Source organism: Lepus europaeus, chromosome 9 (assembly GCF_033115175.1).
Source record: "Lepus europaeus isolate LE1 chromosome 9, mLepTim1.pri, whole genome shotgun sequence".
NCBI classification, from domain to species: Eukaryota; Metazoa; Chordata; class Mammalia; order Lagomorpha; family Leporidae; genus Lepus; species Lepus europaeus.
Genome location: NC_084835.1, coordinates 59,058,166 through 59,081,660, shown reverse-complemented (window position 1 = coordinate 59,081,660; position 23,495 = coordinate 59,058,166). Strand labels below are relative to the sequence as shown.

Genomic DNA, 23,495 nt, shown 5'->3' with positions numbered 1-23,495 from the left:
GTGGATAGTGAGAGAGAGACAGAGAGAAAGATCTTCCTTTTTGCCGTTGGTTCACCCTCCAATGGCCGCTGTGGCCGGCTCATCGTGCTGATCCGAAGCCAGGAGCCAGGTGCTTATCCTGGTCTCCCATGCGGGTGCAGGGCCCAAGCACTTGGGCCATCCTCCACTGCCTTCCCGGGGCATAGCAGAGAGCTGGCCTGGAAGAGGGGCAACCGGGATAGGACCCGGCGCCCTAACCGGGACTAGAACCCGGCGTTCCGGTGCCACAAGGCGGAGGATTAGCCTGTTAAGCCACGGCGCCGGCCTGGATAAATATATATTTAAGTCCTTAGTCTATTTTTAGGTTGGATAGTTTGTCTTTTTGTTATTGAGTTATTGTAAGAGTTCTTTGGGTATATGATTCATAAATATTTCTATTCTGTAGGTTGTCTTTTTTTTAAAGATTTTTTTAAAAAAGATTTATTTATTTACTTGAAAGTCATAGTTACACAGAGAGAGGAGAGGCAGAGAGAGAGAGAGAGAGAGGTCTTCCATCCACTGGTTCACTCCCCAATTGGTTGCAACAGCCGGGGCTATGCCGATCCGAAGCCAGGAGCTTCTTCCAGGTCTCCCATGTGGGTGCAGGGGCCCAAGGCCTTGGGCCATCTTCCACTGCTTTCCCAGGCCACAGCAGAGAGCTGGATGGGAAGAGGAGCAGCCAGGTCTTGAGCTGGCACCCATATGGGATGCCGGCACTTCAGGCCAGGATGTTAACCCACTGTGCCACAGCGCCGGCCCTTGTAGGTTGTCTTTTCACTCTCTTGATAATGCATATAAGTTTTAAATTTGGAAATGTAATCTCTTTTTTTCCCCAATTTTTGGTGTCATATCTTAGAATCTATTGCCAAATCCAAGTTCTCGTGATTTATTCTTTCTTCTAAGAAAGTTATAGTTTAATCTTATACTTAGATGTGGACTCATGTTGAGTTAATCTTTGTACATGGTGTGAGACAGGGGTCCAGTGTTTTTGTATAGCATAATGCGATCCAGTTGTTCCCTTCTCATCTGTTGAAGAGACCATTCTTTTCCAATTAGGTGTTTTTGACATTTTTGTTGAAAACCATTTGACCACCGATGTTCAGTTTTCTTCCACTGATCTGTGTCTATCCTTGTGCCAGTACCACACATGCTATTTTAATTACTGAAGCTTTGTAGTACATTTTGAAATTGAGAAGTGTGTGTTCTTGAACTTTGTTCATTTTTTATTTTATTTTATTTTATTTTTTTTGTTTCTCTTTTTTTTTCTTTTGTAACTTAAGGCCCCTTACAATTCCTTGTGAAACTGAGGATCCATTTCTGGAAAAAAAAACTCATTTAAATTTTGATAGGAATTGAATTAAATGTTTAAGTCATTTGAGTAATATTGCTGGCTTGTTAATATTAAGTCTTCCAGTCCATTAACTTGGAATGTCTTTCCATTTATTTAGATTGTTTTTGATTTCTTTCAGTAATGTTTTTAATTGTCAGTGTTACAAGTTTTTTACTTTGTTGGGTAAATAGATTGCTTTTTCTTGTTTCAGATGCCATAGCACATGAAAAAATTTTTTGTAAGGTTTCGTTTCTGCAATATTTGTTGTTAGTGGATAGATATACAAGTTATTTTCTGTCTTCCTCTTGTATCCTATAATTTTGTTGAACTCTTATTAGCTCCAATAATTTCCTGGTATATTCTTTGGATTATGCCACCTACAAATAGTTTTACTGTTTCTTTCCAATATTGATACCTTTTATTTTCTCCTAACTGTCCAGGCTAGAACTTCCAGTACAAAGTTAAGTAGAACGGCAGATCTCTTTGTCTTCCTCTGATCTTAGAAAGCTTCCAATCTTTCACCAGCAGGTATCTTGTGAACTGGGTTTTTTTCTTTGATCCTTTTATCAGTTTGAGGAAGTCTCTTCTGTTCCTAGTTTGAGTACCTTATTGAGTATTGAGTGTGTTGCTTAATTTCTACATGTTTGAACTTTATTTTTGTCATTAATTTTCAATTTCATTTCATTGGGATAAGAGAGCATATTTTATGTGATTTCAAGCTTTTAAAGTTATGCTTGCTTTGTGGCCTGCCATATGGTTTGTCTTGGAGAATGTTCCATGTTGACTTAGTGTGGATATGTGTTCTGCTGTTGCTGGGCACATTGTTCCATAGATGTCTGTTAGGTCTAGTTGGTTTGAGTGTTGCTCAGCACTGTTTCCTTGTTGATCTTCTGTTGAGTTAGTTTATCCATTATTGATTGAGAAGGAGGAGTAATAAAGCTTCCAATTATTGTTGAAATATTTCTCTTTTCAATCTTGTCGTATTTCATTGTGTATATTTTGAGAGTTCTGTTACTAAGGTTCTGTATATTTGTTTATAATCATCAGCTGGCTGATGGATTTTTCCATTTATCATTATATGATATTGAAGAGACTGTTTTTCATATTAGCATAGTCATTCTAACTCTCTGGTTACTGTTTGCATGGAGTATCTTTTTCATCGTTTTGCTTTCACTCTGCATTCAAAATCTGTGGGTTTGAATTTAAAGTGATTCTATAGGCAGCTTATAGTTTGATCTTTTAAAAAAAAAATCCACCTGCCATTCTGCCTTTTAATAATAGAGCTTAGTTTATTTACATGTGGAGTAACCACAGGAAGAATTTGTCATATTGTGTTTTGTTTTTTTTTTTTTTTTTTGACTTTTTGACAGGCAGAGTGCACAGTGAGAGAGAGAGACAGAAAGGTCTTCTTTTGCCGTTGGTTCACCCTCCAATGGCTGCCGCAGCTGGCGCGCTGCGGCCAGCACACCGCGCTGTTCCGAAGGCAGGAGCCAGGTGCTTATCCTGGTCTCCCATGGGGTGCAGGGCCCAAGCACTTGGGCCATCCTCCACTGCCTTCCCGGGCCACAGCAGAGAGCTGGCCTGGAAGAGGGGCAACCGGGACAGAATCCGGTGCCTCGACTGGGACTAGAACCCGGTGTGCCGGTGCCGCTAGGCGGAGGATTAGCCTGTTGAGCCACGGCGCCGGCCTCTGTCATGTCCTTTTAAAAATTATTTGAGAGGGAGGTTGAGAGGTAGAGCTGAATAGAGAGAGACAATTCTCATCAGCTGGTTCACTCTCCAGATATATGCAGTAGTTGGAGCAGAGCTGAGATAGAAGCTGAGAGCTGGGAGTGCAATCCACGTATCCCACATGGATGGCAGAAACCCAGTTACTTGAGGCCTTACTGCTGCCACCCAGGGACTGCGTTAGCAGGCATCAGGAGCCAGAGCTGGGAAATGAACCCAGATTCCCAGATTTTTTTTTTTTTTGGACAGGCAGAGTGGACAGTGAGAGAGAGAAAGACAGAGAGAAAGGTCTTCCTTTGCCGTTGGTTCACCCTCCAATGGCCGCTGTGGCCGGCGCACCGCGCTGATCCGAAGCCAGGAGCCAGGTGCTTCTCCTGGTTTCCCATGCGGGTGCAGGGCCCAAGGACTTGGGCCATCCTCCACTGCCTTCCCGGGCCACAGCTGAGAGCTGGCCTGGAAGAGGGGCAACCGGGACAGAATCCGGTGCCCCAACCGGGACTAGAACCCGGGGTGCCGGCGCTGCAGGTGGAGGATTAGCCTATTGAGCCGTGGCGCCGGCTTGAACCCAGATATTTCGATGTGGGATAAGGATGTTTTAACTACTATGCTGTACACTCCCTTGTATATCTTAGTTTTTGGTCCCTCAATTCCTCCATTTCTGCCTCTTCTGTTAGATATTTTCCAGTGTACCACTTTAATTCCCTGATGTTTCATTTTGTTAGGTCAAGTTATTTTCTTAATAGTTGCCCTTGGATTACAGTTAGCATCTTAACTTATGTCAATCTGGTTCAGGTTTATACTAACTTAATTTCAATACTGTGAAAAGCTTAATTTATATATATATATATATATATATATATATATCCCTACCTCCTTCATGCTGTTACTCTCTCAAGTTGTATCTTTATGCATAGTATGCTCATCAACACAGATTTACAGTTTTTGTGCAGTTGCCATTTAAATCATATAGGAGAAAGATGGGACCCGCCATTCATTACATACCAGAGTGCCTGGTTCAAGTCCTGGCTACTCCACTCTTTTGGTTCGACTTCCTGTCAGTGCACCTAGGAATGCACCTTGAACCAATGGTTCAAGTACTTGATTTCCTGCCACCTATGAGGGAGACCCTGATGGAGTTCCTAGCTCTTGTCTTTGGCCTGGCTCTTGTGACCATTTGGGCAGTGAACCAGTAATGGAAAATCTCTCCATCTCTGGATCTCCTTTCCTCCTTATCTGTCCATCTCTCTGCCTTTCAAATAAATAAATAAATCTTTTAAAAATCATATAGGAGGAAAAATACATTTATACTGTCTTTTGTGTTCTTTATTGCTTCTTTCTGTTACTGTCTGGTGTCCTTCAACTGCAGTGTGAAAGATTCCCTTTACTATTCCACTTCCAGCCCTGCTTGTAGTATTTCTGTGGTGCATCTACTATCTCTTCATCTGGGAATCCCTTTAAAAAAAAAATAAGATTTGTTTATTTGAAATTCAGAGTTTCAGAGGAAGGGGGGTGGGAGAGAGAGAGATCAATCTTCCATCTGCTGATTCACTCCCCATATGACCACATCTGCCAGGACTGAGCAGGGCTGAAGCTGGGAGCTTCTTCTGGGTTTCCCACATGCGTGGCAGGGGCTTAAACACATGGACCATCTTTCACTGCTTTTCCCAGGCCATTAGCAGGGAACTGGATAGGAAGTAGAGTAGCTGAGATACAAACAGGCACCCATGTGGGATGCTCATGTTGCAAGTGGCATCACACAAGTCGGCTCCTGGGAAAGCCTTTTAAAACTTTTTTGAAGGATAGTTTTCCTAGATAAGGCATTCTTGGTTTTTTTTTTTTGTTTGTTTGTTTCAGAAACTTTGTGCCATCCTACTGGCAACCTGTTCTCTGTTGTTTCTGATGAGAAGGCAGCTGCTAATGTGACCGATGAGTGACTTATTTCAGGCTGTTTTCAAGATTCTTTGTCCTTCAGCTGTTCAATTAAGATATTTCTTGATATAATCTCTAGGACTTTATCAGTATTTTCTCTTTGTTCTTTTTTTTTTTTTGAAAGTACTTTAGGTAGCTAATAAAGATGTAAGATAGTGAAGGTGTTTTGGCTGTTTAAATAGTGCTGCCCTAACTATCCTTTTACATCTTTGCTTGCTTTTCTGTATTTGGAAGAGGTGAGGTCCTAGGAGTGGAATTGCTGTCAGAATGTCAATTTTTGATAGCTACTGCTAAGTTGACCTCCTAAATGTATCAGTTTGCACTTCTTCCAGTAGTGTAAGAGAGGCTCTGTTTTTCTTCACACCCTCTTTTTTTTCTTTTCTTTTCTTTTTTCTTTTTCTTTTTTTTTTTTTGACAGGCAGAGTTAGAGACAGAAAGGTCTTCCTTCCGTTGGTTCACCCCCAAAATGGCCGCTATGGCCTGCGTGCTGCGCCGATCTGAAGCCAGGAACCAGGTGCTTCCCTCCTGGTCTCCCATATGGGTGCAGGGCCCAAGCACTTGGGCCATCCTCCACTGCCTTCCTGGGCCACAGCAGAGAGCTGGACAGGAAGGGGAGCCACCGGGACAGAACTGGCGCCCCAACCGGGACTAGAACCCGGGGTGCTGGTGCCGCAGGCAGAGGATTAGCCTAGTGATCTGTGGCGCTAGCCCACCCTCTTTTGTGTTGAGTATCAGGCTTTTCATGTGTAGAAAATTGCTGGGTGAAAAAGACATCTTTCACTTACGGTTCTTTCATTTTAAAATATATTTTGTATGTGCTGTGTGTTCATATCCTTTACTCATTTTCCTTTTTTTAAATTATTTTTGTAAGTTATTTGGCATATTTGGTGCCATTACTTATTTCCAGATGTCTTGTTGGCCTTTTGAGTTTATAGTTAAAAATGGAATTAGGTTTTCTGAAGGTCTTTTCAAATAGAAAATTAAAGAAAGAAAAAGCAGTGAAATATTTTTGCATGAGGAGCTATTTGTCCAGATATTTTTATCTCTTGCTTTGTGTCTGGGCAGTCACACGAAGGTTGAGGTGCTCAGGCAGAGCCCATAGCCCTGGTCCAGGCACAGAGCTTGGACCTGGTTTGTCCAGCTTGCCCATATACTCTCCATCAGTTTATCTCCCAGTTTGTTTACAGAGTGATGGGTGCTGGGTGAGATGCAAACACGTTGAGTATATTTTGAGAAAGATTGTACCCATGGTTCATGAGGCTGATAAGTGTCTCTTACCTCTCCCTTTTCCTCAGCCATCTGAGAGCCCTCCGAAGAGTTAGCAGCTTAGTATTTCCTTGTCTGTTTTTCTGTTATTTTTCTAATATTTTCTAGTATTTCCTTGTGTATATTTTATACAGTACAAGCAAAAATTTGGGAGTAAATGTGTGCATATTCTAAACAGCCACAGTGGGCATATATTTGCTGAACACTGACTGTAGCAGATGTTGGACCTGTTCTTTACATTTGAGTGAAGTTCTTCACACTGATTACCATGAAAGCTTATACACATACTTAACTATGCTTTTGCATTAAATGTTGCTGAAAATAAAAATAGTGGTAGAACTCATTTGGAGTTGCTTTTAGAACTTACACAGCAGTTCATCATCAAGTGAATGTTAAATTAATTAAAAAGTACTAAAAATCATGAGGGAGGTATTATAATAGGCTGAGAATGAAACTGCAGGCCATTTCTCTTGTTTAAAAATGAGGTGTTTCCGTATCACTGGACTTTTTCTCAAGCTTTTCTATATATAGTGACCTTTCACCATCTGCCAGTAATTGGTGCCTTTAGATAAATGCACCTGGATAAGGAACTGTACTGAGAAATAAGGGATGGGGAGGGGAGAGGAGGGGGGAAGAGAAGAGAAAGTCTTTAGGGGAAATTCAAAAAGTGAGGTAATATGTTTAAGATGTTAACACTTTTTAGTGGTTCCTTTCAAAACAGAAGTATGAATCAGTAACTTTGACTTTGTGCCTAGGAACATTATAGGGAGAAATTGCAAATGTGAAACTGAAGAAAAACATAATTAAGTTCATTTGTTAAGCCACTACCAGGGTAACAAATGATTGAAAGGCAGCCAATAACACTCTGTTTTTCAGCAAAGTTTAGCTTTTTAAGAAAGCCAACATATTGTGACACTAGAGCTTCCTCCAGTTTTCCTCAGGTTATTAGAAGTGTTTTGAGGGGCCGGCACTGTGGCCCAGCAGGTTAATGCCCTGGCCTGAAGTGCCGGCATCCCATATGGGCGCTGGTTCGAGTTCGAGTCTCAGCTGCTCCATTTCCGATTCAGCTCTCTGCCATGGCCTGGGAAAGCAGTAGAAGATGGCCCAAGGCCTTGGGCCCCTGCACCAGCGTGGGAGACCCAGAAGAAGCTCCTGGCTCCTGATCTGCACAGCGCTGGCTATTGCAGCCAATTGGAGAGTGAACCATCGGATGGAAGACCTCTCTCTCTCTCTCTCTCTCTCTGCGCCTCTCCTCTCTGTGTAACTCTGACTTTCAAATAAATAAATAAATCTTTAAAAAAAAAGCATTTTGATGATATAAAAATTGTGTGCAGTCAACTGAAGCCATAAAAGTCTACTTTCCTTACTGAAGGGCTAAGTGATGGACTAGTTTTAAATGTTGATGACCAGTCACAGAACAATCTGCTAGCTGTGTGAGTGTGTGTGTGTGTGTGTGCGTGTGTTAGAAAGAGAGAGGAAGGAGGAGGGGGGGAAGGGGACGAGAGAGGGGAGAGAGAACAGTTTTATGACAAATAATAGTGTCTATTACAAGTTTGTCCTCTGTATCTGTGAATTCAGCCATGGCTTAAAAATGTTTAAAAAAAAAAAAACGCATCTCTACTGATCTTGTACCAACTTTTTTCTTCTCATTGTTCCCTAAAGAATAGAGCAAAACAACTGCTAACATAACATTTAGGTTGTGTTAGGGGTTGTAAGTCATCTAGAGGTGGTTTAAAGTCTATGGGAGGGTATATAGAGATTATGTGCCATTTGTGGGACTTCAATATCCCTTGATTTTCATACTCATGGGGGTCTGGAAAATACCTGAAGCCATAATAATGGTGTGGGATTTCATTATTGTTTTAATTTGCACTTTTCTAATGACAGATAATGCTGAACTTTTTTTTTTTTTTCTGTGTGCCTATTTGCCGTTTTTCTCTTTGGTGAGATGTCAGTTCAGGTCTTTTGCCCATTTTTAATTAAAAAAGGGTCATTCATTTTCTTATTGTTGAGTTTTATGTGTTCTTTGTATATTTTGGAAAATAGTACTTTATTATTTTATTTGTGTTACTGTAAATATTTTGTCCCAGTCTTTCTCTTGTCTTCTTTTGTTTGGTCTTATGTCTGTGGATTTTTATGTTCAACTTCCTGCTGTCCCTCTTTCCTCTCCTTTTCCTGCAAAAATATTAAGTAAAGAAACCAAGTTGTGTAAGCCACAGATTTTGTGGCTTAGTCTGATAGGTTTTGTTCATTTATTTTTTTCAGGAATGGTGTGTGTTTGCCCTGCCCCACCTTGTGACATTAGCAGCTGCTGATGATCATTGCCAACAGCCATTTCTTATTTGCCTATAAAGTGGTGATTTTCTTTCTTATTAGCTGGAAGGTTTTGACAAAGAGAAACTTGGTTGTATCAGCACTTTACATAGGGAAGTCAGGGTAAATGTTGATGTTTCTTTTCCTCTTTGTTTGCCAGCTATTCAAAAGAACACCATGATTCTTTAGCATCCTCCAGAGGTGACCAGTGACCTTTATTTTTGAGCATCCTTATTAACACCTAGCTTTTTTTTTTTTTTTAAGAGTTTGAGAGGTAGAGTTACAGAGAGAGGGAGAGACAGGGAGAAAGGTCTTGCATCCGTTAATTCACTCCTCAAATGGCTACAATGGCCAGAAATGAGCCGATCCAAAGCAGGAGCCAGAATCTTCTTCCAGGTCTCCATGCAGGTGCAGGAGTTCAAGCACTTGGGCCATCTTCTACTGCTTTCCACGGCCGTAGCAGAGAGCTAGATCAGAAGGGGAATAGCTGGACTTGAACCGGTGCCCATATGGGATGCCATATGGCATTGCAGGCATTGGCTTTACTCGCTACACCACAGCGCTGGCCCCAGCACCTAGTTTTAAACATATTTGATGCACTTTAGGCCATTGCAGTTGCTAATGTTATTGGTGTTCATGTTGTGTCCATCTTTGGGGAGGAAAATTTTCCAGATCGAATCCTGAGTCCTTTTGACTCCACACATCTTTGATCACAACTTCCTTTCTTCTGTGACTGTTGTTTTGGCCTTATCTATTCCTATCTTCTCTTAGACTTGTAATAACAGAAATACGGGACTTCAAAAAGCTCTTGGGAAATAGATTTAAAAAGTAAGAACAGGGGCTGTTTGTGTGGCTTGGAGGGTTAAGCTGCCTCCTGCAATGCCAGCAATCCAAATTAGCACTGGTTCATGTCCTGGCTGCTCCACTTCCGATCCAGCTGCCTGCTAATGCACCTGGGAAGGCAGTGGAGAATGACCCAAGTGCTTGGGCCCCTGCACCCACATAGGAGATCCAGATGGAGTTCCTGGCACCTGGCTTCAGCCTGGCTTAGTTCTGACTGTAGTGACCATTTGAGATGTTAACCAACAGATGGAAGATTTCTGTTTTGCTCTGTAACTGCCTTTTGAGTAAAATAAAAATTTTTTTTGAAAACTAAACAAAACATACAAACTTGATTCCATCAAGTTCAAAATACTTTTTAAAAATAAGATTTACTCTATTTACTTGAAAGGCAGAATTAAGAGGAGAGATAGAGACCTTCCATCCAGTGGCTCACTACCCAAATGACCACATTGGTCGAGGCTGAAGCCAGGAGCCTAGGACTCCATCTGGGTTTCCCATGTGGGTGGCAGGGGCCCAAGTACTTGGCCCATCTTCTGCTACTTTCCCAGATGCTTTAGCAGGAAGCTGGACAGGAAGCAGATTAACTGGGACTCCAACCAGTCCTCATATGGGATGCTGGTGTTAAAGGTGGTGGTTTAAATCACTGCTCTACAATGCTGATCCTAATTTCAAGATGTCAATGATGATGCCAGCTTTTCAGTTCATCCCTAAAGAACAAGGGTCCTGAGAATAGAACTATGTCAATGCAAGCTCTTTTATAAGTACTTAGTTTCGCCTACTACATTGGATTCTTTTTATCTAAAAGGAGAAACTCAAAACTTATTCTCTACCCTTCACAACACTTCTGACACCAAATGTGCAGGGGATTTTGCTCCATCCATCAGTTATCCAACTCTTGGCAGAGACTCACTGAGTGTCCTACAATTGAACTCACTTCTGGCACTGACTGCTCTCCTGCAGAGTCAGTGCAAACTTCAGGTTAAGGGCATAGTTTCAGGAGGCTGTCCCCCAATTAAGAGGACACTCACAAGTACTAGGTCCCCAGGTTACCCACAACTCTGCCAACCTACAAACTGGAGGTTCCCATAACCCCTTCCTCAGATTTGAGGGTCTGAGAGAATAGCTCAGGAGCCAGGGAAACAGTTTACTTACTATTACAAGGAGATTTTAAAGAATAAAAATGAGCAGTCAGCTGAAGGATTAGTGGTGTGAAGCCTGGAAGGGTTGTGGGCATGGAGTTGCTGTCCCTGTGGGGATTGTGTGTGCCCCCGCTCCAGCAGGTGGGTGCCTTCTTGCTCACCTCCCCAGGAGCTCTCTGAGCCTCTTCCTTTGGGGACTTTATGGATGTTGATTCTGCAGGCTTGATAGATTACATCACTGGCCACATTGAACCCAACCTCTGGCCTCTTTTACATGACTGCTTCCTCTGGCAACAGCCCCATGCTCCAAGAATCATGTCCTTGGCATAAACACAGTTTTGGTGGAAAGGGGCTGCTTATGAATAACAAAGGATGCCCTTCCCACCCCTGTCACTCAGGAAGTTTTGAGGGTTTTATTGGGAGCTCTGTAGCAGGACTAGGAATGAAGACCAAATATATATTTCTTATTACATCACGATATTGTGACAGCTTACAGGCCATTTCAAAAAATAATACACAAGCGAAAGAAAAAACAATATTTTTATTTCACTCTTAACTGTATTAATGATTTGTGTGTGCCTGTGAGGTGCTATGGCTTCTAATACCTGTAATTAGATTGGACGTCACTATCCTCATTTCTTGTTCCATGTTGATTTCCACATGCTACTTGTTTATTTTTTTGGTCACACTACCCCAGAAAGCTTCACAAAGATAGGTTATCATCAAGAAGAATGTAGTATAATCTAATGTTGAAACTGAACTTCTTTTAAAAATTTTAATAGTAACTTTTTTCTTTTAATTTTAACTTTATTCAAAAGGCAGAGAGAGAGAGATGGTAGTCCATCCAATGGTTCACTCCCCAAGGCCCACAATGGAGCTGAGCCAGGCTGAAGAAGGAGCCCGGAGCTCATTCTGTGTCTTCCAACTGGGTATAGGAACCCAAGGACTTGGGTGTCACCTGCTGCCTCCCAAGGTGTTCATTAGCAGAAAGGTGAATGGGAAACGGAGGTGGGACTCCAATCCAGGCTCTTTCATGGGATGTGGGAATCCCAAGTAGCAGCTTAACCTGCTGCACCACCATCCCTGCCCCATGCATTCTTGATCCTGTTAGTTTTTTCTTTTTGCCAGTTTCTTTCTTTTCTTTTTTTTTTTTTTTTTTTTTAATACTTATTCATGTATTTGAAAGGCAGAGTCACAGAGAGTGAGAAACAGAGAGAGGTCTTCCATCCATTGGTTCACTCCACAGTCAGAGCTGGGCCGATCTGAAGTCAGGAGCCAGGAATTTCTTCCACGTCTGCCATGTGGGTGCAGAGGACCAAGGACTTAGGCTATTCTTTGCTGCTTTCTCAGGCTCATCTGCAGGGACTTGAACCAGAGCCTATATAGGATGCCAGTGCTGCTTTACCGGCTACTCCATAGTGTCGGCCCCTATTTTGTCATTTTGGAATAGTATGCTTAAATTGCAATTTCTTGGGATTCCAGTTTTTGACATCATGTATTAACTAGATATGATAGGTTAGAATTTAGGTTCCTACACCCTTCCCATAGTTCCCTGCCTCTAGTACTCCCTTCCGATTCTGTCATGATGGCTGATTAAATCAACATTTGTTTTCAGTGTATGTTGATAATTGCTCCTTGTTTTCATTTGCTTTGTTCTTGTGAACAAATGTATCCCCAAAGTTCCAGCTACTCTGTGACACACCTTTGCAGGCAGTCAGATGTGTCAGTACCCACTGTTCCTCTGAGCTGTGCTCCTCCTGTCTCACTGTGGAGTGCTTGGCCATGGTTGCCTTTACCTGGGGCTTCCCTGGTGCTCTCCAGCTTGCATCTGGCCTTCCTGTGCATAGTATCCTGCCTTGCTTTTGTATGGATTCTGAAGAAGGTATATGAGGAGTATCTTCTTGAGACTGTGAGTCTGAGAATGGCTTTATTTTACTCACACACTTGAATGCTTGTTGGAACTCGTTTTCTTTCAGAGTTTGGAAGATACCTCATTGATGTGTTTAAGCTTCCAATGCTGGCAAGTTGGTTCTGCTGCTTTGCATGTGAGCTCTCTTCCCGACTCTGCACTCACAGGAACCTTTCAGTATTGCCCTTTTTATCCACTTTAGGAGGTGCTTTGTTGCCAGTCTCTTCAAGTATTGGGAGGGACTTTTAGTGGTCCCTTGTGATCAAGGCCCCTCTTGTTTTAAAGATCTGGGACAGTCTTTCTGCTTCATTTGAATGAATTATGCATACAAACACTGCTTGCAAAATATAACATTCCATTCTAGCACATTAATATGTGTTAGTGTTCTGTGTACAAGGTATTCATAAACCAATATTGGGATTCCTGTGCAGAGCTTTAGATTTGAGACTTGTTAGTTGCAGATTATTTTTAAAAACCATAAAAATGAGGCAAATCTGCTTCTAGTGCACTTTAGCCTGGCAGTTATTAATTAAGAACATTATAAAATACTGACTGTTTAATTTGCAAACTAGTTAAGCAAGCTCTTGGTTGTCTGGAGTGGGTCTTTCATCTTCTTTGTTAGCAAGTTTAGTAGCCAGTAGATTTGTTCTTGAAAGCTCATTTCAGGAGACTTTGATTTAGTGATCTTAATTTCTTTCTTCTCTGCCCTGCTCTATCCTTTTCTATTGGTGAGAATGTTTATTAATGAAGTGCTGATTAATACTGGCTCTTGATGGAGAAGACCAAAGAACAATGTGTATCTAAGTTCTTTGGAGAAGGGAATGTTTTTTTTTTTGACAGGCAGAGTGGATAGTGAGAGAGACAGAGAGAAAGGTCTTCCTTTTTGCCGTTGGTTCACCTTCCAATGGCCGCTGCGGCGGGTGCACCGCCCTGATCCGAAGCCAGGAGCCAGGTGCTTCCTCCTGGTCTCCCATGCGGGTGCAGGGCCCAAGCACTTGGGCCATCCTCCACTGCACTCCTGGGCCACAGCAGAGAGCTGGCCTGGAAGAGGGGCAACCGGGACAGAATCCGGCGCCCCAACCAGGACTAGAACCTGGTGTGCCGGCGCCACAGGTGGAGGATTAGCCTGTTAAGCCATGGCGCTGGCCAGAAGGGAATGTTTTTAAACCACTGTTTAGTTAAAGTTGTGTCTGGTTTTATGAAACTTTTGATTATCTCAATTTTAGTTGTAATAACAGTTCTTTATATTTGAAATACTCTGTTTCTAAGGTACAATTATTTGGAGTTCTAAATTAAAAAAATTCTAGACATGGATTTTTTGTACTTTTCATACTTTGTTTTTATTTTAAATTGCAAAGCTAGATTTTTAAAAAGGATTTATGTATTTGAAAGACAGAATAATGGGGGAAGGAGTTGGAGAGAGATATCTTCTACCTGCCAGTTCATTTCCTAGCCCAGTCTGGGCCAGGCCAAAGCCAGGAGCCAGGAATTCTGTCCTGGTTGCCCACATGCGTGGCAGGGACCCAAGTTCTTGGTCATTGTCTGCCTTCCCAAGTGCATTAGCAGAAAGCTGAATTGGAGGCAGAGCAGGCGGAACTCGAACTGTCACTCTGATATGGGATGCTGGCGTTGCAATCAGTGGCTTGACCTGCTATGCCACAATGACAGCTTTTTTTTTTTTAAGCTTTATTTATTTATTTATTTAGAGAAAGAAAGATCTTTCATCTGCTGATTTACTCCCCAGATGATTGCAATGGCCAGGGCTGGGTCAGGTAGAAGCTAGGAGCCCAAAACTCCATCTGGGTTTTCCACGTGGCTGGCAGGGGCCCAAGCACTTGGGCAATCCTCCACTGCCTTCCCAGGCATATTAGCAGGAATCTGGATTGGAAGCAGAGCAGCTGGAACTTGAACTGATGCTCCAGTAACAGGCTGCTGGTGTTGCAGGTGGCAGCTTAGCTCACTGTGCCAGAATACCAGGCCCAGTACTTTGTTTTAAGTCTTAGCCTGTGACTTACATGCTTGTGTGATACAATGAGCTGAGCCTCATTTTTTTCCCTATATGCTGCTTATCAGCACCATTTATTGAAGACTTTCCTTTCCCCTCTCTAATTCCTTTGGAACCTTTGTTGAAAATAATTAACTGTAGGGCTGGTGCTGTGGCATAGTGGCTAAAGCCGCCACCTGCAGTGGCAGCATCCCACATGGGCGCCAGTTCAAGTCCCAGCTGCTCCACCTCCAATCCAGCTCTCTGCTATGGCCTGGGGAAACAGTAGAGTATGGCCCAAGTCCTTGGGACCCTGCATCTGCATGGGAAGACCCAGATGAGGTTCCTGACTCCAGATTATGGAACGGCACAGCTCTAGCCGATGCAGCCAATTGGGAAGTGAAATAGTGGATGGAAGACCTCTTTCTCTCTACCTCTCTGTGTAACTTTGACTTTCAGATAAATAGATGGATCTTAAAAAAAATAATAATTGTACACACTTGAGTTTCCTTCTGGATTTTCTGTTTTGCTCCACTTAACCTATTTGTCCTTACTGCAGCACCACCCTGTCATGTTGACTGTAGCTTTGTTTTTTGTCTATGCCCATTGTTGTTCTTGGGTCACTAGCTTCTTCAGCATCAAGTCTGTGATGTGCAGCACAAAAGAAAACCCTAGAGGCTCACCACCTGTTGCTCCTCTTCAGGGGTTCCCAGCCCCTCCGCATTTTTCCTTTCAGAGTCATTTTCTGCCTTTTTTTGAATCTGTTCAATGGGACTTCAATGTGTTTACTAGGAGGTACAGGGGTTAAGTATTCTTTACCCAGCAGAGATCTCCTCTTGCCTCAAATTTCCAGTTTTTGTTGTTTATTTATTTATTTTTTTCACTCGATATTTGTCCTTAAACTTACCATGGATCATTTGAAGCTTCTCTCCTTCTTTCCTTCAGTGAAGTTTGGGCTTGCTGTGGTCACACAGAGCATCCTAAAGCAAGCATACTGTTCTTCCTTTTGTAGTAAACCATCCTGCATTCAAGCAGTCAGTCCCTCATAGCTGCTCTTAGTTGCTCCACGTGTTCCCAAGTATAGGCAAATCCAGTTATTCTAGCCCATTTGGGTTGCAACAAAAAAAATGGCATAAACTGGGTCACTTGTAACAACACAGAAATTGGTTGTTCACAGTTCTGGAAGCTGAGGAGTCCAGGATCAAGGTGCTGGCAGACTTGGTGTCTGTTGGGTTCACACTTTCTGGTTTGTAGCTTGCAGCTTCTCACTGTGTCCTTATGTGGTGGGAGGGCTGACTTTGGTCTCTTCAGCCCTCCTGAGGGGTGATCTCATTCTCCAGGGCTCCACCATGATCTGGTCACCTCCTACTGCTATTACTGCAAGGGCTAAGTTTCAACTTGGGGATTTTGAGGGGATACAAACATGCAGTCCATAGTACAAGTCAAATATTTTTGTATAGTAGTTTTTACAAGGTGATTCTTTTTTTTTTTTTTTTAAAGGTTTATTTATTCACTTGAAAGAGTTACACACAGAGAGAAGGAGAGGCAGAGAGAGAGAGAGGTCTTCCATCTACTGGTTCACTCCCTAATTGGCTGCAATGGCTGGAGCTGCACCTATCTGAAGCCAGGAGCTTCCTCCAGGTCTTCCCACAAGGGTGCAGGGGCCCAAGGACTTGGACCATCTTCTACTGCTTTCCCAGGCCATAGCAGAGAGCTGGATAGGAAGTGGAGAGGCTGGAACTCAAACCGGTGCCCATATGGGATACCAGCACTGCAGGCAGCGGCTTTACCCACTATGCCACAGTGCTGGCCCCAGTGTTTGGTGACATTTTAGATAGAAGTGGATAGAAGATTGATCTTTCTCTTTCTTTACCTCTGCCTTTCAAATAAATAAACTTTTTGAAAAAAAAATAGCTGCCATTTTATTGCTGGTGTTTCTGTCCTCTCTTATGTCACTCTGGTCATGTCACTGCTGACTTTGCAGTTGTTAATGACTCCCACACCAAGTCTGAATCCCTTAGCATTCAGTTGGCTGAGCCCACTTGGTTTTTTAACATCCTCTCAATGGTGCCTTAGCAGGAACAACTCGGTCAAGTCAGTCTTTCCATTCTGGAAAGTCCCTGTGTCCCTGCCCTTGTGTCCCAGCTACGCCGTACCTCTTGGCGTGAATGTGCTCCCTTTTCTGTGTGTATGTGTGAAGGGCCGTGTAGTGGAAAGAATGTGTGTTTTAAGTCAAATAGGTCCAAATTTTACCTCTTCATCTGCTGTGTGATTTAGGGTAAGTTACTTAAGCTCTCCTTATATTAGCTTCTCTATTTGTAAACATGGAGAAATAACTACTTTTTTCCCATAGGTGGTACTGAGGTTAGTTAACATATGAAAAAGTTCCAGAAGTGACAGGAACTCAGTTATAATCTGTATTCCCTGAATTGGAATCTGAGGTCGAAGGTGAGGTTCTCTGCTAATCTCCATCTCATCATCAGTGCCCGTATTTAGAAGATGCTAATGAATTGTGAACATGTGAGCACTTACTGGGTGCCATGGGTTGTGTTGAATGCCGGAGCTCATGGTGAGGCAAGTCAGGAAGACTTGCACAGGTCATTCCGATACAGTGTGGTAAGGGCTGTGGTAGACGGAGGTTCAGGCCCAGGGCTTCTCCTGGATTGGGCGGGTCAACAGGAGGGATTCCTGAAGAAGCTGTAGCTGGTGCTTGACATTTTTTCCCCCTCTAAACAGTTTCATAAGATCCACCCATTTTTGTAAGTATATAATTTAATGACTTGTAGAAAATTTACAGATTTGCATTTCCACAACCCAAATCTAATATTTCCATTCCCCCCAAATGTCTCTGCGGGATTAATGTTAGAAGATGAGCTTGGGGACTGTTCCTGTGGCATAGAGGGTAAAGCCGTTGCCTTCAGTGCCGGCAGCCCATGTTGGGGCCAGTTCAAGTCCCTGCTGCTCCACTTCCAATGCAGTTCTATGCCAAGGCCTGGGAAACCAGTAGAAGATGGCCCAAGTCTTTGGGCCCCTGCACCCACAAGGAAGACCCAGAAGAAGCTGGCTGTGGATTGTCCCAGCATCGAATGTTGTGGCCATTTGGGGAGTGAATTAGCAGATGAAAGACCTTTCTCTCTCTCTCTGCCTCTCTCTCTCTGCCTCTGGCACTTCACTTTTCAAATAAATAAATAAATCTTTTAAAAAATGGAGCAGATGAGCATGAATTAGATGCAGAAACACTGAGGGAAGGTCTGGGGTCCAGGAAATAAAGACAGGGATGTGTAAATAAAGTGATGTCCCAGGGCACTGGGTCCCAGCAGTCTTGTTTCTGGAGTATGACGCTGTGCTCCCTCCCAACTAGGGCTGCTGTGACTTCTTCTCTGTGATAGGCGACACCTCCTACCTGGTTGGACCCTAGCGCCCTGCAAACTCTCATGTCCTGTCGTTGTCAAAATGTGGGAAACCTTTAGTTACTGGAAAAATAAATGCCCTTAAAAATTAATAGCTGAAAGTTGGGGCTCATCAAGAAACACAGAATTCTGGTGATGCTTATTGAGCCTTTAATGCAGGGGTGGGGAACCTTTTTTCTGCCAAGGGTCATCTGGATATTTATAACATCATTCACGAGCCATGCGAAAGTGTCAGCTTAAAAATGAGCCTGCTGTAGATTTACTGAATTTTGAATCCCGCCTGCAGTTGCCTTGACAGGGCCAGACCAAATGATTGCGTGGGCCTTATATGGCCTGTGGCCTGGACACTCCCTGCCCCTGCTTTAGTGGAACCTCCTTTTGTCTTTAGTGTTTGTACTTGTTCACAAGCAATGCATATTGAGTGGAAACTTTACAAAATGCAAGAGTAAAAAAAATTTAGATTACTTCTAGTTTTTAGAGTTTATATATAATCGTTATTAATATTTTTACATCTTTTATATATTTAAAATTAATATGCTATAAATAGAATTTTTTCCCCACATTATTAAATATTGTCAAAAATGTTATTTGTGATGTTGGATAATTTTTATGAAATTATAAAATCATGGCCCGTTTATTTTTTTAAGTGACAGAGGTAATACGTGGACATGGTAAAATTCAAATTATATAGAAGATGAAATGGGGGAAAAAATGAAAAAAAATCTTTCTCCCTATCTTTTTAACACTTCCAACAGTTAATGATAGTTAAATTATATATAAAATCAGGAGGAAAAGCGCAGTGTTGTGATACAGCAAGCTAAGTGCTGACATCACTTATTGGAGCACCAGTTCAGATCCTGACTGGCTTCAGCCTGGCCCAGCCCTAACCCTTGTAGCCATCTGGACAGTGTACCAGCAAATGGAAGATCTCTCTCCCTCTTCCTCTCTCTCTGTCATACTGCTTTTCAAATAAATCTTAAAAAAAGAGAAAGAAAAAAAATTGTGTGTGGGGATAGGTGTTGTGGCATAGCAGGTTAAGCCTGCATCTCAGCAGAATGATTTGAGTCCCTGCTATCTGCTTTTGATCTGGCTTCCTGCTAATGCACTTGGGAGGCAGCAGTGCTGCCTGGAATGGCTCAAGTGCAAGTGCGTGGGTCCCTGCCACTCATGTGGACAATCTGGATGAAGTTCCAGGCTCCTGGCACTGGCTTAGCCCAGTCCTGGCTGTTGTGGATGAACCGGTAGATGGAAGATCTGTCATTCATATTCTGTATCTCTTTGTCTCCCTTTGAAATGAAAATAAATGAACATTAAAAAAGAAATTATATATAAGGCTTTATGTTCCATTGTTTGGATAATTTAACTGATATTCCATTGAGAGCCACTTAGGTTATTTTGGTTTTGCTTATACAGTGCTGCAATGAATATTTTCACAAGTATGCCTTTGTATTCTTGTAACAGTGTATCTGAAGGATAATTTCCTAAAAGAATAATTCCTGAATCAGAGAGTAGCTTGCCAGATTACCTTTCAAGATATTGTGCTTTTATTTCTACATTAGTAGTCTAGTGAATTCCTGTTTCTTCCCTTCCTTACCTAAAGTGGATCCTATGTGCTGAAGTTGAGCCTTGTTTTTTTTTTTTTTTTTTTTTTGATAGGCAGAGTGGACAGTGAGAGAGAGAGACAGAGAGAAAGGTCTTCCTTTTTGCCGTTGGTTCACCCTCCAATGGCTGCCGTGGCTGGTGCGCTGCGGCCGGCGCACCGCGCTGATCCGATGGCAGGAGCCAGGTGCTTCTCCTGGTCTCCCATGGGGTGCAGGACCCAAGCACTTGGCCCATCCTCCACTGCACTCCTGGCCACAGCAGAGAGCTGGCCTGGAAGAGGGGCAATCGGGACAGAATCGGTGCCCCGACCGGGACTAGAACCCGGTGTGCCGGCACCGCAAGGCGGAGGATTAGCCTATTGAGCCGCGGTGCCGGCCGAGCCTTGTTTTCATGTGCATATTCCTCACTTTCTCCTGAACTCCAGTTCACTCTTTCATCCAGTACTCTTGATTTGTATCTGTTTACATTGACTTGTTAGAATTTTTCATCTTTTAAAGAAATTAGCTATCACAATTTGCAGGTTTTTTTTCACATTTGCTTGTCTTTTCACATTGATTATGGTTAGATTGCCAGATTTGTCACTTATGGCCTATGGGTTTCTTTAAATAAAAAAATATCCATAAAGTGAAAAAGAACCTTAAAGAGAAAAAGTTATTTCAGTAGTATTTCAGATGAATGCATAATGAAACTAAAGAGGAATAAGAACTAATCCAAGTGAATTTAAAACAAAGCTAGGACATTTTGGTCAATGGTGGGCCACATGCATCGACGGCCCACAAAGATGTTGCCTAGTTATGTCGTAGCTGTCTGAGTTTAAGCACACTGTGATGGCCACAGGACAAACTCTCCTGATGACACATCTCTCAGGATGGATCCCTGTGGTTGAGTGATACAGCACTACATTTTGTATCCTTTCTGTCTCCAGAGGAAAAGAAGCAGGCTAATTTTGAACTCTGACTCCTTTGTAGTCTGTTGTAGTGAAACTATTTTGTGTATAATTTAGGATTGGTTAAATGAGGGTTCCTTTCTTTCAGTGTAATTACTTTGCAAAATATAAGTTATTGTCAATCCATGAACTTATTGAATGCACCATAGAACTACAGTGAATGATCTCTATGTGAATTGTTAAATATACCATTTTAGCTAATGTAAACTTTAATTATGAATGAACTGTTCACACAGTTATGTGTGTAGTCTTTCTAATGTAATATTCATAGTTCATCACTGAAGGAAAAATAGTCATTTTCTGTTGGATAGCAGCCAAAAAGAAACCCTTACAATGGTGAGTTGTTTTTAACAAGAGCTATTTTGTTTTAAGAGAGCTCCAACTCTGATTATCATTTGGTTTGTTTTTCTAATAGTGAAGATGCTGGCAGGCTTGGCTCTGGGAACTGGAATGGGTGAGGCAGGGAATGCCCGGAGGTAACAAAAGGAAAGAGTACTTTTAAGAGGGGTTTGTGGAGAGAACACTTTTTGGTTTCTAAGTGCAGGATTAAGTGCTGTGCGGTGTGTATTATGTTGGTACCCTTTGGTTGCTGTTGTGACTGCTGTGTTTTTTCTCCCTGTGCAGGTGTAATGGACAGGTAACACAGAGCACCTCTTCCCTTCCTCGTCAGGCGGCAGCATGACCGAGTGCTTCCTGCCCCCCACCAGCAGCCCCAGTGAGCACCGCAGGGCAGAGCATGGCAGCGGGCTGACCCGGACCCCCAGCTCGGAAGAGATCAGCCCCACCAAGTTTCCTGGACTATACCGCACGGGAGAGCCCTCCCCTCCCCATGACATCCTCCACGAGCCTCCCGACATCGTGTCTGATGATGAGAAAGACCATGGCAAGAAAAAAGGGAAATTTAAGAAAAAGGAAAAAAGGAGTAAGTGTTGGTTTCCTCTGTGCTTAGATCTGTTTTACATAAACTTCTGCCCTAATCATGTGCACCAGCGACCTTCTGGAAATAGGTCTGTCCAGGCAAAGACTCGCATTTGATGCTTTCTCTTCCTTATTTTTCAGGGTCTCAGTGTTTGTATACTAGAGTTGTGTGTTAGGGTCTCAGTCTCATCAGTAAAATGTTGAATTTCCAGAACCGGGAGAAGTTTTCCAGTGGATTTTTTTCTTAAAAGTGATCGTTTAAAATAACATATAAAAAGTAGGTACTGGAATTTTGCCCTGACGGCATCACACTTGCTTGGGTAGGATGTGTTGGAACAGGGAAAGGAGCAGTTGTTCCTGGTCTGAAGCAAATGCTGTGATGCATTCCATTTATAGGTCCTATGCAGGAGGGAGGAGGAATCATTTAAGCCTAGCTCTTTAGTGTGTTAAAAACAAACAAGGTGAGTTATCTTAAGTTACTTATTCCTTGGCTTTGGGTTTCGTGGTCTTTTTAAGTTAATTTGTTTTTAAAGCGTGACACACAGGGCACACAAACTGTATACAACCTTATGAATGAAAACACCTCTATTCCCACTTCAGGGGTCTGGAAATAGGGAGTTTCCAGCACCCTAGAAAGTCCTTTGTACTGCTCCTTTGAGGGGAATCCCCTGCCCCTCCCAGAACTTCTGTCATCATAGATTGAGGATGCCTGATTTTGAACTCACATGACTTACTGTGTTGTTAGATTCGTTCATGTTATTCCATATGGCAGTAATGGTTTTTTGTTTTTGTTTTTGGCTAGTAGTGTTTCAGTGCATTAATATGTTAGAATATGTTCATCCAGGCTGGTGCCGTGGCTCACTAGGCTAATCCTCTGCCTGCGGCGCTGGCACACCGGGTTCTAGTCCCGGTTGGGGCGCCGGATTCTGTCCCTGTTGCTCCTCTTCCAGTCCAGCTCTCTGCTGTGGCTCGGGAGTGCAGTGGAGGATGGCCCAAGTGCTTGGGCCCTGCACCCCATGGGAGACCAGGAGGAAGCACCTGGCTCCTGGCTTCAGATCAGCGCAAAGCGCTGGCTGCAATGTGCCGGTCGTGGCGGTCCCTTGGGGGGTGAACCAATGGAAAAAGGAAGACCTTTCTCTCTGTCTCTCTCTCTCTCTCACTGTCCACTCTGCCTGTCAAAAATTTTTTTAAAAAAAGAATATGTTCATCCATTCTGCTGTATTGGTTATTTTGATTGTTTTCAGTTTTGATTATGATGAATAGTGCTTCTGTGGATATTGTCATTTGTGTCTTTTGGGTATGTGTTTATGCGTTGCTGTTGTGTATGCCCAGGAATAGAATTGCTGCCTCTTAGGCTGTGTGTATTTCAGCTTCAGCAGATCGTGCAAAAACAGTTTTACACAGTGTGTGGAAATTCCAATTCTGTGAGGACGTTTTGTCCTTATGATTTTTGCCATTGAGGTTGGTGTGGGTGGGGTTTGTGTCATTTAGAATAACTTAGGAAATACTTTAATCTTTGTTATAAAATAGCTTATAAAGTTACTAGCTAAGGAAAAAACTAGTTACAGATATTAAAAAACAACCAGACCAAATTCTGGCAAGGCTGATGCAGTATTAAAGCAACTGGGTACTTTGCAGTCTGAGAACCAGAGCTTTTGATGCAGGGAAGCGGTAAGGTGGGGGCCAGGGAGAACCGTGCATTTTGCCATCAGTCAGAAGTGAGGGAAAATCCTGGGTCAGCCCTTGACTGGATGGATTGCTGAATTGACTGGACTGGTTCTTGCTGCAGTCTCCAGAAAGAACTTAACAGCTCGTAACAGGAAAGCGAAGTGTGGTAGGGGAATAATTGGGAGCTCATAAGCAGTCGTGCTGTTTGTCATGCTTTGCGGCTGCCTCAGGTTACAGGCACCAAAAAGGAAACAGCTCGTCCAAGTACAGCAATTAGTATGTGAGTAGACAGGATCCACATGAGGGAAGAATGCTCTGTTTTATAAAAGTATTAGTTCCACTGGTCCTCTGGGTAAAGCCTTTCACTTGTGTTTATATTTGTTGTGCTAATGTGAATTGAACCACTTAGCTCGCAGATGAAAGCAGTGAGGATAACTGTGGTCTGTTTGTCGCCCTCTTGTGGTCAGGCGATGTCACCGCAACTCCTCTTTT

General features: G+C 42.8%; 1 protein-coding gene across 1 annotated transcript in view; it reads left to right on the top strand.

Moving 5' to 3' along the window:
• The window catches only part of RALBP1 (ralA binding protein 1), a 48,628-nt gene that overhangs the window by 4,321 nt on the left and 20,812 nt on the right, over window positions 1–23,495 (top strand). The window contains exon 2 of the mRNA XM_062201363.1: window positions 21,042–21,339. Coding sequence (XP_062057347.1) covers window positions 21,096–21,339 — 244 coding nt within the window. The 5' untranslated portion in view covers window positions 21,042–21,095. The remainder of the gene's footprint in view (window positions 1–21,041; window positions 21,340–23,495) is intronic.